At 39.0% G+C, this 13,474-nt stretch overlaps 1 protein-coding gene across 5 annotated transcripts in view; it reads left to right on the forward strand.

Annotated features, from left to right (window-relative positions):
• celsr1a (cadherin EGF LAG seven-pass G-type receptor 1a) overlaps positions 1 to 7,062 on the forward strand; it is an 84,978-nt gene extending 77,916 nt beyond the window's left edge. For 2 of the 5 annotated variants that reach the window (XM_053241708.1, XM_053241712.1), the window contains 8 exons: positions 5 to 131; positions 750 to 875; positions 2,410 to 2,546; positions 3,627 to 3,724; positions 3,924 to 4,073; positions 4,221 to 4,460; positions 5,350 to 5,596; positions 5,935 to 7,062. In XM_053241708.1, the coding sequence (XP_053097683.1) occupies positions 5 to 131; positions 750 to 875; positions 2,410 to 2,546; positions 3,627 to 3,724; positions 3,924 to 4,073; positions 4,221 to 4,460; positions 5,350 to 5,596; positions 5,935 to 5,965 (1,156 nt within the window). In that variant the 3' untranslated portion in view covers positions 5,966 to 7,062. Of the gene's footprint in view, positions 1 to 4; positions 132 to 749; positions 876 to 2,409; positions 2,547 to 3,626; positions 3,725 to 3,923; positions 4,074 to 4,220; positions 4,461 to 5,349; positions 5,597 to 5,904 lie in introns of all 5 variants that reach the window. The other 3 variants (XM_053241710.1, XM_053241709.1, XM_053241711.1) reach the window with 3 other exon arrangements.
• Positions 7,063 to 13,474: the final 6,412 nt, after the last annotated feature.

The following is a 13,474-nucleotide window of genomic DNA, read 5'->3' on the forward strand; positions in this document are numbered from 1 at the left end:
CCAGTCCTGCGCTGCGGATGGCCTTCCTGCTCTTGCTGCTCATCAGTGCTACCTGGCTGTTGGGCCTCATGGCTGTTAACAGTGATGTCATGATCTTCCACTACCTGTTCGCCATTTTCAGCTGTTTACAGGTGAGTTTACTACACTAATGCCAGTAAAATGCTAAGAAAAACTTAAGCCACTTTAGGTTCTGGTTTTCAACTCAGCATTTTATCAGTGGAAGGTGAAAATAAATTCTAATAATATTTCTTTACTTTTACCTAGCTTGAAATTAATTTCTAATATCACTTAGAACATAGTAATGTGTGTAACAAGTTCCAAGCATGTTCTAAAATCATGCTTACTACTTCAAATTAACTAATTATAATTATTTCATAAGAATGTATTGGGACACATAATAAGTTGGGATTCATACCAATGAATCTAAGTTTAGGGCTAAGTTTAAATTCATACCAATACACAAAAAATGTATTTAATAAAAATGTATTTAATAAAAATGTATTTAATATTTTTTCTTTGACTTGAGCAGTTTCCTACAAATGTGACAGCATTTAATATTATTCTATTTGAAACATACATAGTTGGAACATAGTATTTAAATTTATAATAATAATTGAATAATTCTGTCTAAATGTTTTCTAGATATTATAACTAGAGAATAAATGGCTTGATCTGATCTAAGATATGGCTATGGCTTTGAATTACATGTCACTATATAACATTTATTGGGATTTCTTGTGTTTCTGCAGGGAATTTTCATTTTCCTTTTCCACTGTGTGCTAAGTAAAGAAGTAAGGAAGAATCTGAAGCTCGTGTTCACAGGGAAGAAGCCAGTGCCGGATGAATCGACTACGACTCGTGCTTCTCTGCTGACTGTAAGTGGAGGAAAGTGATACGTAGCAGATCTGAAACCACACGGTCATTCACATCACACACAGTGGTCTCTCACTGACAACATTAATGCGTGTCACACTGTCTGTGACATTATTCCTTGAGTACAGTATGGTGTAACGTATTTGAAAGTACATTTCAAAGCATTCAGAAGTCAGACTTTAAATAATGAACTCCTCTTGGACATTTTTTCCCCGATTATATAGATTTGACTGTGCTGAGCTATCCAGCTTGTAAGTTATCTATTCTTATTATAGATTATGATTCCTGTTACTGAGAAGATTGAAATATAAATCAAGATTCATGACTGATTTTGCAATGCCACTTGTGTCTATTTGTGACAGATCTCAATTAGGGAAAAGGTGAAGCAATCATGGTCTCAGGCTGTGTACCACCTCCAAGCACACTAGCAATTTGTTTGGGAAATTTAAAAACAATTAGAAAGCCTGTCTGCATTTCAGCACTGTACACGCATGCCAACGGGTGTGTTTTATATTCAACATTCAAAAACAAGCCACCTTCATCTCTATAATGCAGACTGTGAAGCTACATTGTTTGCAAGCCAAAGCATGTAAATATTAACTAAATATTATACAGGTGCTGCTTCCAAAGAAGATACATGATCATGAGTGGAAAATAAAATGTCTCTATCCTATAAGGCTGATCAAGTAAACAGTTGTGTTCATTACAGGCAGCTTGATCATTTGAGTATCAGTCTTAAAGACTGATGTGAACGGACCTGGCCTTTATAACGCTCAGTAACATTTAAAGGTCTTCTAATAGCCGGCTAATGACAAGAAGGTGGTACTTCCTTAATTCAGTTAATCATTGGAACCATTAAACTTTAACGTTAGCTGCCAGTTAGGAGGCCTTACACAGCCACAGAGTGGCTTTCAGTCTTTAAGAGTCGTACTCAAATGAAAAAGCTGTAATGACCACATGTTCTGCCTTACAAGATGGTGGCATTTCCATAGATCAAATTTGTCATGACTGGAAGCAATACAGTCACTTACTCCTACACAAAGAGTTTGCTAATATTTACAAGCTTCAGCTAGCGGTGATTGATAATTCACATTATTTTTTGCAGTATACTCATAAAGTTGGGTTGTTTTTGAGTAACAGTAGAATTCAGTTTAATTCAGTCCTTTGTTTAAATTCATAGTACAATATGAGAGCCCTCAGTTTCACATAATAAGTTAACATTTAACAGGTGTTTACAGTGTTGAAAAGAAATTCAGATGAACAGATCTTGGATAGTTTTTAAAAGTGTCTTTTCTTTTTATAATAGAATAATATACCTTAGGTAGGATAGGGATGGCAGGAGGAAATGGGTGCATTTCCATTTGACATTCATGCCAATTTATAGTAATGGTATAGAGATGTTGTTAAGCAATTTTTAGTAGTTTCTTGGGCATTGTTCAACATATTAAACAAATAATTAATAAACATAATAGCATAAATCTTTTTTATTACTAATTGCAATGGTGCATCCTCAATCTTCTTTTTCCCCATTCCCAGCGCTCTCTGAACTGCAACAACACATACACAGAGGATGGAACAATCTTCCGTTCAGCAATCGGAGAGTCCACCGTGTCTCTGGAGAGCACCATCAGGTCAGCCAAGAGCCACAGCGGCTACCTCGCTTACGCTTTCAGGTAACGGTCTGCTGCATGCATGGCCCTGCCACACCTTTCCTCTCTTTTTCTCTCACTGTCTCTCTCTGTTTTTCATGTTTTTTTCTCTCATTCTTTCACTCTAATTATCTCTTCCTCTTTCTTTCTTTCTTTTTTCATCTGAATGTCTAACATACCTCCTCAAACCTTTCATGTAAAACAATCCTCACTCTCTTTTGGCTCAAGCGCATGGCACTGCCTCAGCTCTACAACACCGCAGTTTTACATACACACACACACACACACGCTAACACACAAGTACACTGTGCATGCCCTGATTTAATATCATTAATCAGACAATATTCAAATTTTGATGAAGTCATTGATGATTCAGGACAGTGATTCAGAACAGAAATCATTGTTGTCCTTGTACATACAGCCATCTAATCTGCAAATAGATCATGTCTGACTAAGGCAGAGTGGGAAGTGTTTGGGAAATGAGTGTTTGAGCCCATTCAGAACAGACTCGGACACGTAGCATAAGTGCCTCCAGCTAACATATCAGTCATCAGGAGTCTGAACTGCAGTGCTTTGTTGTATCTACACACCTAAAACCCTAGAATTACTAATAGGGGTTGTTGAGATCGGTGTCAGATTGGTGAAAGTAATTTATTAGCCTGAAATTCACAACTGCGGTTTCATTATTATACCTTCTCATACAGGAAGTCACCTCCTTGTGGCAGGTTTAACCAGGCTAGTCAACTTTACACTATATCATTAACTATAGATAAATTCACCAAATAAATCAGTCATACGCTACTGTGCAACAAGCCTGAGTGCTGTTTTAGATAACGATTTGTTACTTAATGGAAGAGTTAAAAATGTTAAGCTGTTAAATGCTAAATGTTAATAAAGCAACATTTATTCCTATGAAATAATAGGATGGATGGATGGAAGGAAGGAAGGATGGCTGGATAATTGGATAAAGGGGATAACAGAGAAGAAGTTCCTTGTTCATTCTTCACTGTTTTTTCTATTCTATTTATCCCATCTCTCTCTCTCTCTCTCTCTCTCTCTCTCTCTCCCCCCCCCCACCTCTCTTTCTCTCTCTCACAAACACAGAGATGACCAGAAGCCAAGTGTCTCCTCAGGAACAGCTAAAGCTGGACACACAGACATTGATGGCTCGTTGTTCCACCGCAACGGCACTAAGGCGGATGGTACAAGATTTTACATTCTTCTTTCGCTTTTTTACAATTTATTACATTTTATCAGTTTGTTTTATGAACATGATTGTGTATAAGTGTTTCTTAACCATTATCTGAAACCTAGTTTGTAAAAAAGTGTAGGCATTTTGCAGCAGTTCCAGCTGAATGGTTGAGTTACACTTGCATGTTGTGTTTTGTGTGGTGTTGTCAGACTCGGACTCAGACAGTGAGCTTTCTGTGGATGAACACAGCAGCTCCTACGCCTCGTCTCACTCCTCCGACAGCGAGGATGATGATGAAGAAGTCCACATGAAGCCCAAGTGGAACAATGAGCGACAGCCATTACACAGCACTCCAAAAGGTTCTGCAGTTTATTTAGTAATCAGCACTGGGCTCTCATGATTTAGTTTTAAAATCGCTCTATATAAATAGGTTAGACGTGGAAGATAAGTGCTTTTCTTTGTCTAGTGTTGTGATTGGTTATTTCTCCCTCTCTTTTACGACACAGTGGAGTCAGTGTCTAATCACATGAAGCCGTACTGGCCCGTTGAGGCCACAACAGCGAGTGACAGTGAGGAGGCAGGAGGGGCAGAGAGGCTGAGGGTGGAGACTAAAGTGAATGTGGAGCTCCATCAGGAGAACAAGCTGAACCACATAGGAGAACCACCACAGGATAAGGACTCCTCAAGCAAAGATGGAGGAAGCACCAACCAGACAAACAGCAACCACCAGCCAGAACAGAGGAAGGGTGAGGAAAAAAATTTAAGATTTAATATAACTATTTGTTGGACATGTTATCTGTTATTAGATACAAATGGTACACCAAGCAAATTAGTAAACCAAAATTCATACCTTTAAAAATGCTGCTATTATGTAAGGGCAATTTACTGATTACATGGATGGATGGATGGATGGATGCGTGCTACATCTGGAGGGTACACATATATGGGATGCTATATGGATAGACATGTGGATGGCTAGAAGGAGAGAAGGATGGATAAATGGATAGATAGATGTATGGATAGATGGACTGATGCGAAGTTACATAGATGAAATGTAGATGGGATGGATGAAATGCTATATGGATGGCTAGAAAGATAGGTGGATAGATTGATGTGACGATACATAGGTTATATGTAGATGGGATGGATTGGGATGCTATATGGATGGGTGGATGGGTGGATGCAGGGAGGGATAGATTGATGTGTGACTACATAGGTTATTTGTAGGTGGCATTGATGGAATGCTATATGAATGGATGGATGAATGGATGCATCGATGGTTGAATGGACCGATAGATGTGAGGCTATATGGGTTATATGTAGATGGGATGGATTTGAAGCTACATGGGTTGAAGGTAGATGGGCCAGATGGGACAGATGGGATGCTATATGGATGGATGGATGGATGGATGGATGGATGTGAAGCTGCATAGGTTGAAGATAGATTAGATGGATGAGATGCAATATGGATAGACATGGATGGCTGGATGAATGCTATATGAATAGTTATGCGGAGGTTGGATGGTTCAGAATCTAAATTGGTAGAAGGATGATGCAAAAAAATAACATTATTGAAAGAGTCCTTTGTTTGTGACAATATTTTTATACATTCATTCAACTCCTCTTTGTCCACAGGCATTCTGAAGAACAAGATCACATATCCTCCACCACTTACAGACAAGAACATGAAGAACAAACTGAGAGAGAAACTTTCAGATTACAACCCTCCTACTATCACCTCATGCACGCCGCCTGTAACTTCCACTGACGGAGTTAACAGTCACAACGTCCTCATCAAAACCCCCCACCGTGTCCTGCCTTCCAGAGAGCAGCAGAACGGAGTGGTCCTGAACATCAACGGAGGCAACCAGTCAGACTCAGAGTAAGTAGTCATGTAACCCCTAACAGTATGCCATAACACAATCTTTTATGCGTGTGGAAAACATAAAAGAGAGTATTTTTGAAAACATTTTACAATTTTACAATCACTCTCTGGCATGCAGTTTTGTTTATTGAATGCCGGGTATGTCTTTCTTTACTTGCACTTGCACTTGCATGGACTTTTATCCCATCTGCCTGTAGCCCTGCCTGAAAACCCATCTAACCAGCATGTTATCACTCGCTCCATCTCTTATGTCTCTTTCTTTCTTTTTCTCCATCCCTCTTCCTCCCTGTCTTTTTTCATCACAGAGGCAGTAACGAAACCTCAATCTGACCCAGCAGGAAGCCAGAGGAGTCTGTCCCTGCGTAAGGGCAGCTGTCTTCATAATAGAGAAGAGAAGAGGAGTGGAGAGAAAGATGAACTGCGTAAATGATAAACATGTTTTATGGACCTCCTGGCCTCTCTGTCCTGACCTCTTTAACTCCTGCACTCCAGTGGAGAACAGTATTACTGCAGACTTCTGCCTGCGTGGGACAGAAACATAAAAGAAAATAAGGGAATGTATGAAACTGAGCATGAGGGGGATACACACTGTGCCAAACTGCTGCAAGAAGTGGAAACTACATCCCCCATACTGCCGAGCTGTGTGTAACAAGTGACTCTAGCTGAAAACTGCAGAATGTGATAAAGGATGTTATCACTAGTACTTATCTGAACTGAAAGAGTTGGAAAGACTTCACTTGAGTCCCATGAGACCTGTGTGGGAAAAGACATTGAATTAATGCAAATATGAGCTGAATTTTTCACCAAGTGCCCTAGATTGTTTGTCTGTCCTCCGAGAGGAGTTTTTTTTTATTGTAATTATGTAGATACTGGTGAAATTGACTATTTTGCATATGGACTTTTTCTTGTGAGTTTTCAGGCACATTTTGTAATGATTTTTTTAATATAACATACAATTCTACAGATTATCCTGTGCAAAATCACAAAATGCTGTGATTTGTACTCAATTCAAGTTAACAAAGTTAACTTCTGGGTCACTCTGTTGCCTTAGAGTACACAAGATTACACACTTTATTTCACCGTCTTCTGGTGCACATTTCCCTAAATACAGACAAAGATGCGATATTTTTTATAAAAGAGTAAATTATGAAATGTGAAGAGTTAACTCTGTGATTTCTTAAAGTGAAAAATGAATGTTTGCCATGTTTTTATAAAATCTTTTAACTGACCATGAGAGGACTGCAATATAAGAAAACACTGTGCTCTTAGTGATGTCATTCTGTTTCCCATTCTGTCATCAGTACACCAGTGTTTGAACCAGTCCTGAACAAAATGTTGCTTGTGTTTTCACACTTTTCCATAACACTGGACTTCTTGTAAAATATGTATATTTATTTTGTATGGTTTTGAGACACTGGACAATGATTGCAGCTATAAAATTAAAACTTATCTGGAATTTTCTATTTCCTTCTACATTGCCCTATGGTGCAAATATGATGAATGTAAATCAGATGTCAGTGTAAAGAAATATGCTAATATTTGTAAGAGGATGTTGAAGATAATGTCAAATTGTTATATATCATACACCGTCAAAATTTCTTAACAAGGATAATTACATTTACATTTATTAATTTGGCTGATTCATTTATCCAGAGTGACTTACATTTTTAAGGCAGAATCCAAGCCAAGAAAACATGTCTTTGATGATGAATTACTTTTTATGGGAATTCATTTAAAATTTTGAAAATTGTCATGCTCCATTTGTAAAACATGTTTTGTTTGAAGAAACAGCTGGAAAAAAGTCTGATTTAGTGCTAAACATGCCATAGGTGTTGCATCGGAAAATATAACAGCCAATCATGTTACAGTATGCAGATACAACCCATGCAAAACCGATTCACCAAGGGGCACATGTGGTTGGGGCTGTTTCCAGTTTGCATATTCATAGAATCTAAATTTCTTGATGATAAGTGTAGGTGTTTTATACCTTATTTATACAGTACATCAAATAATTTATTAAATATAGAAAAAAATTACAGTCTTCAAAACAGGTTTTGAGTAATCTTAAAGGAGAAGTGCTACAAGTTTCTAACAGTTAACCAGAAACAAGTACAAACATACTAGTACTCAGTATAAATGATAGAATAATGATAAATTATTTATTATATACATTGATAACTATATAATAATATCAGTAACTACTCAGAACAGAGGGGTATTTTAAAAGGTAACTGCATGATAAAAGAAAAACATGCCTAGTTAGACAAACACAGACACATTTAGAAGCAGAGCTGAGCTGTTTCATAAGAACATTCAGTACAACAGATAAACACACACACACACACACACACACACACACAGAGTCATGACTAAATAAGAGGGCTGGAGTAAGTGCTAATGCTCAGCAGTGCAACAAACTCTTGTCACACAGCAGTCAGGTAAACTCTGAATTTTACAAGCCTGATCGTGTGGAAACAAATTTGAGGAACTGTAAGAAATAAAATGACATTTTCCTGGTATATGAGTTGTACAGTGCATCCTGTTACTGCCTCACAGCTCCAGGGTCCCTGGTTTGATCATGAGCTTGGGTTTCCCCCTGGTTCTCTGGTTTCCTCCCACCTCCCAAAAACATGCCAGTAGGTGGATTGGCTATGCTGAACTGCCCCTAGGTGTGAATGAGTGTGTGAATGTGTGTGTAAATGGTGCCTGCCAAGTTACTGGCATTCCATTCAAGGTGTATCCCCACCTCGTGCCCAGTATTCCTGGGATAGACTCCAGATCTACCACAATCCTGACCAGGATAAAGCAGTTACTGAAGATGACGTACTTTTCTTGGTTGATGATAGCATAAAACTCATCTATTTGCCATTTTTTTATCCACTGTGACTTATACTGGTGTGTATGTTAACATATATTCTATTCTCAGAAAAAAAAAAACTTATTCTGAGAGTGGAACCATTGCTCAATGCTATGGTGGAACCCTTAAGAATACTTCTTCAGCCCTGCATCTCGGTTTGGTCATTTCTGTATGAGAGTGGGGGTTGAACACACACACCTGCTGTAAGTCATTTTGAGAGGTAACAGATAGCACAAAGCCACAATAACTAAAGCCACATGGGAAAGTGCTCTTCATGCACAGCTCTTCCACATGCAGCCTTGTGTTCTCCACTCAGCTGTAGATTTTTAATCTCTCTCTCTCTCTCGCTCTCTCTCTCTCTCGCTCTCTTTTCCTATGCCACAAATTCAGATCAGCTAGATTAGTCTGGCATTTTTTTACTGCCCTACTTAAAAGCCTGACTGAAAGCTTGAGTAAGGGGTCAAAGTTCTGAGGAAGAATCAGAGGTGAAAAACAAAGCAGCCATATTTCAGCAGGCACATAAAATCCATAATGACTCCTCATGGCTAATGGCTATAAAGGTGCATTCCTAAGCTGACACACAGGACGCAGATCAGCCGACGGAGAGAGAGATGTCAGTGAGGGCCGGGGCCTGGGCCTCCGTTCTGGCGCAGTGTAAGAGTAGACAGGCAGGTAGAGTTTCAGCGGGCTTAAGAGATGTCAGTCAGCGTGGTAACAATAGATTTCCTTCATCTGAAAAGCAGTGGGAAAAAAAGCTTGCGTACCTGTTACCACTCGAATGGTGTAGGGAAAGATGCGGGGGGGACAATGAGGGGTGGAAGGGGAGAGATAGAAAGATATTGCCCATAGTGTTACAGGAGTCAACAGGCTAGAAAGTGCCCACAGGATATGACTAATATCTTTCTCCACTCCATGGCATGAAATGAGAAGAGATGGAGTTATCAAAACACTTTCTTTTCCTCAGTAACTAACCTCTGGATTCACCGCAACCCTGAGCACAACAAGACTCTTACTAAAAGTCAGTGAATCAGTCGTGCAGTATACATAGTGTACTTTTAAAGCTAATTTAAGGTACTATGTAGACCTTACAAGAAAGAGACAAGAAATCATTTTTCCTGTCAGTTTATACTGTAACTGTATTTGTTTGTATTTATATTGAACTTTTTAAATGGCTAGCTTCAGCGAACAGAAACAACACTTTACTGTTAAGTAATTCTGGTTAAAGTGACCCGATGTGCCAGACTTTCCAGCATAGTCCTGTATTTTAAGGATTTTTAACATGCTGGTCAGTGTTTGTACAAATCTAGGCTTTGAATTTTTTTAATTGAAAGTTGTGCTATTTGCTAAAACCTGTTAAGGGTTTTCTTTTTCTATTTAGATCAGTGACCTGCTGTTCTGTGAATATTCAGTGCAGCTTCTCAGAGGTATGTGAAGCTGATATAAGACAGCAAGTGCTTTCAGTTATTTAAGTGTGGGAGGTGCACTGCACCTGGGAGACACCCACATTATCTACAGCTCCATCAAAGTCTAACAAAGAAACAGGAGCCATGAAGGCAGGTAGGATCTCTATGCTGAGCATGTGAATGCTGTAGATGCTCTGAGTGGGAATGCTCTCACGAGAGGCAGGTGGTGTGCCAGACCTGAAACTATTCAGCATTTATTTTGGTTAGTCCAATGGTAAAAACTTTCTGGATTGAGTTACTAACTTTTATTTAAAAAGAGACCATTATTGTGGTATCTGCAGACAATTTCAAAATGCAAAAACTTGAAAGCTATGTGGCCTTTATCTTTATTTAATATGTTTTTTATTTTGCACCATGTTCCCCTGACAACCTTTACGTGTACTCGTTTGAGTTGTATTCTTTGTTGAAAAAAAAAACACCTTTCCTACACAAATTACTTTCACAGGGAATGGATTAATTGAAGCATATCTTTATTTATTTATTTATTTATTTATTTATTTATTTTAATAATGGAGTGGCGTGTGACAGAAGATGGGAAGTAAGCTTTGGGTGCCACCTAATGGTCATAATATAGAATTACATTTTTTTTTTTTTTTTGCAAAATGATGTCTTTAAGATGTCCTCTGAAGGTCCTCCAAAGTTAAACGTTAAACCTTATAAAAATTTGAAAGGTTATGAGGATGCTATTTTGTAGGATCCAGTAAACTGTACAAATGACATTCTTTTAAGATCTTCTTCCTGCTATTGATGAAGCGTTTACAAGCCATATCACCAACACAGGACCAAACATGTACATGGTTAAATGTCCTCACATTTTAAAACATATATAGGACCCATGTTTAACATTTATAAAGTTACCAGAGAATGTAAATGTGCTGTGTTTATGTTCAACAGACAGTTCTTTTCTTGTATTTTAACTGTCTTCCAGGCTGCACTACAATTTTCCTGTATCAAATAATCTGAATACTACTGAAACAGCTGCAAAGAAAGAAAACTGTGACCTATCTGGTAGGAGAATCCCTTGGATATCAATATTGAATTCGTGTAGAATTCAGGAGTTTTTTTTCTTCACTGCTGAACAATAGAGCTACCAGCTACCAGTTCAATCTGGTCATACTGGTAGACCATCTTTGCCAGCTGGGTAGAAAGGAATCAGGTTCTCTACTGCCACGACTAATGCTACATTGTAAACAAGTCCTTCTTAAGAAAAGAACAAGAGTAATGCAGTTAGAAAATCTCAATAATTCATTTATTCAAATAAGAAGGAAGCTGGAAAATTACTAACCAGCTATAATAGACGGTCTACCAGCTTCATCAGCCTCAGGCTGTATTTTTGGTAGCTGTTCAAACCAAGCTAGATTTTTCAGCAGGGCTGCTATATCCACATCAATTAGGCTTTAAATTAAACTGTGTAAACAGGTGGATTGGATGTTCAAAACAAATCAGGAAAAAAAAACTAAATCTTCTCTCAAAAATAACTTTATATGCTAATACAGTATGCAATATGCAACACAATTATATGCAATACAAGTTCAGGTCTTTTCAGTTCTATTCATTAAAAGATTTATTGAAGTTAAACATTTATTTCTTCTTGTGTCTTCACAACAGCTTCACAATCAAAATGCCATACTAATGCTGTATTCCCTAGAGGTCTTCCTTGTAGGGACCCTTGTGGATGCTTTCTTGTGCACTGCTATGAATATGCAATTTTGATGTCTGAGCTTTCAGTTGCCTCAAGGGCTTTTCATGCTGTCTGCTTGTTGTAGGATGGTATGTCTGCAATTCGCTAAATGCCATTACACCAGAAGGATTCTGTAGGGCAGAGGCTGCTGGTGAATAAACAGCTCAGAAGAGTTTGGGCTAAAGGTCACACAAGTAATGCTATTTTCTTTGGAGTTGCTGTAATGAACAGTGACAGATGGCACAATTCTACAGTGGTTAACGTTTGCTATTACTGGATTAAGCAACTGCACAAAAGAGATGTTTTACCAGTAGAATAAGCTTTAGAAGACAGGATTAGGTATATGTATACAGTTAAAACAACCAGTTTGATAGTGGCAATCGTTCAATTTTGTTTCACCTTCTTTTTGTGAAAATTCAAAAGATTTTAGTGCAATCCAAGTAAATTCCCAATATGGCATGAGCTGTAACACTCAGCATTTCAACAAAATGGCATTGATTAAATCATGATAGGTATATCAAAAATTCATTCCATTCATCCTCACCACTTATCCTACACAGTGGGGGGAGCCTGGAGCCTATCCCAGGGGACTCAGAGCACAAGGCGGGGGACACCCTGGACAAGGTGCCAACCCACTGCAGGGCACAATCACACACACACACATACACACACACACTATGGACAATTCGGAAATGCCATTCAGCCTACAATGCACGTCTTGGGACTGGGAGAGGAAACCAGAGTACCCGGAGGAAACCCCTGAAGCACGGGGAGAACACGCACACCCAGGACAGAGGAGGGATACGAACCCCACCCCACCCCGGCTGTGCGAGGCAACAGTGCTAACCACTAAGCCACCATGCCCTGATGAATCTGGAGCCTATCCTGAGAACAATAAGAATTTGGGAATACATGCTGGATGGAACTCCAGTTCATCGCAGGGCATAGAATGTTACAATTACTACAATCTCTAAGAATGTCGATTATATATTAACCTTGGATTAGTAAGATTAGTAAGTGTCTAACTTTTTTGGGCAGACTGCAGTGCTGTAACTAATCAGCGGTATGGCATCTAGGCCATAGGTTCCCAGCCCTGGTCCTGGAGAACTCCCTGCCATGCACATTTGAGTGTTTCTCTGCTCCCTGATCAAATTAATCAGCTAATAAACAGTCTTCCTGAATTGAAGTGGGTGTGTTAGAGCAGGAGAATACTAAGACAAAGGGTACTCTAAAACCAGGGTTGGGAACCTGTGCACAAGGGCTATTTAATACTTTTTTTTTTTTATTCGAGTTCAAATCCCAACACCACCAATCTGCCACTGCTGGGCCCTTGAGCAAGGCCCTTAATCATCAGCTGCTCAGTTGTATAAATGAGATAATTGTAAGTCACCCTGGACAAGGGCGTCTGCCAAATGCCATAAATGTAAACGTAAATGTGCTTTTGGTGAACATCATGTAAACTAATGTGGGGTGTTCAGTCTTATCCGGAAAGCGTCTGTGTGGGTGCAGGGTTTCATTCCAACCAAAGCAGAAGCCATACCTGAGGCTACTGAAAGCCAAGATCAGCTGATTAAACAGATGGAATCAGGTGTGGCTCCTGCTTGATTGGAATGAAAACCTGCACCCACACTGCACTTTTATGGATAAGATCTGTGTTGTTATCATTTTCTAAACACAGAAAGAGATTACTGGCTGCCAACATTTTAGGAAAGCCAAAATGCATTCCAGAATAATACCTTAAATATAAAATACAAAATAATGTCCAGTAAGTACAGAAGTAAATGAAGTGATGTACGGCCCCTTTAAGAGACCAAGCGTGAGTGTGATGTCATGTCCTGCTCCGGCTCGAGCGCTGGTTAAATCAACAGGAGGCG

Source organism: Pangasianodon hypophthalmus, chromosome 18 (assembly GCF_027358585.1).
Source record: "Pangasianodon hypophthalmus isolate fPanHyp1 chromosome 18, fPanHyp1.pri, whole genome shotgun sequence".
NCBI lineage: Eukaryota > Metazoa > Chordata > Actinopteri > Siluriformes > Pangasiidae > Pangasianodon > Pangasianodon hypophthalmus.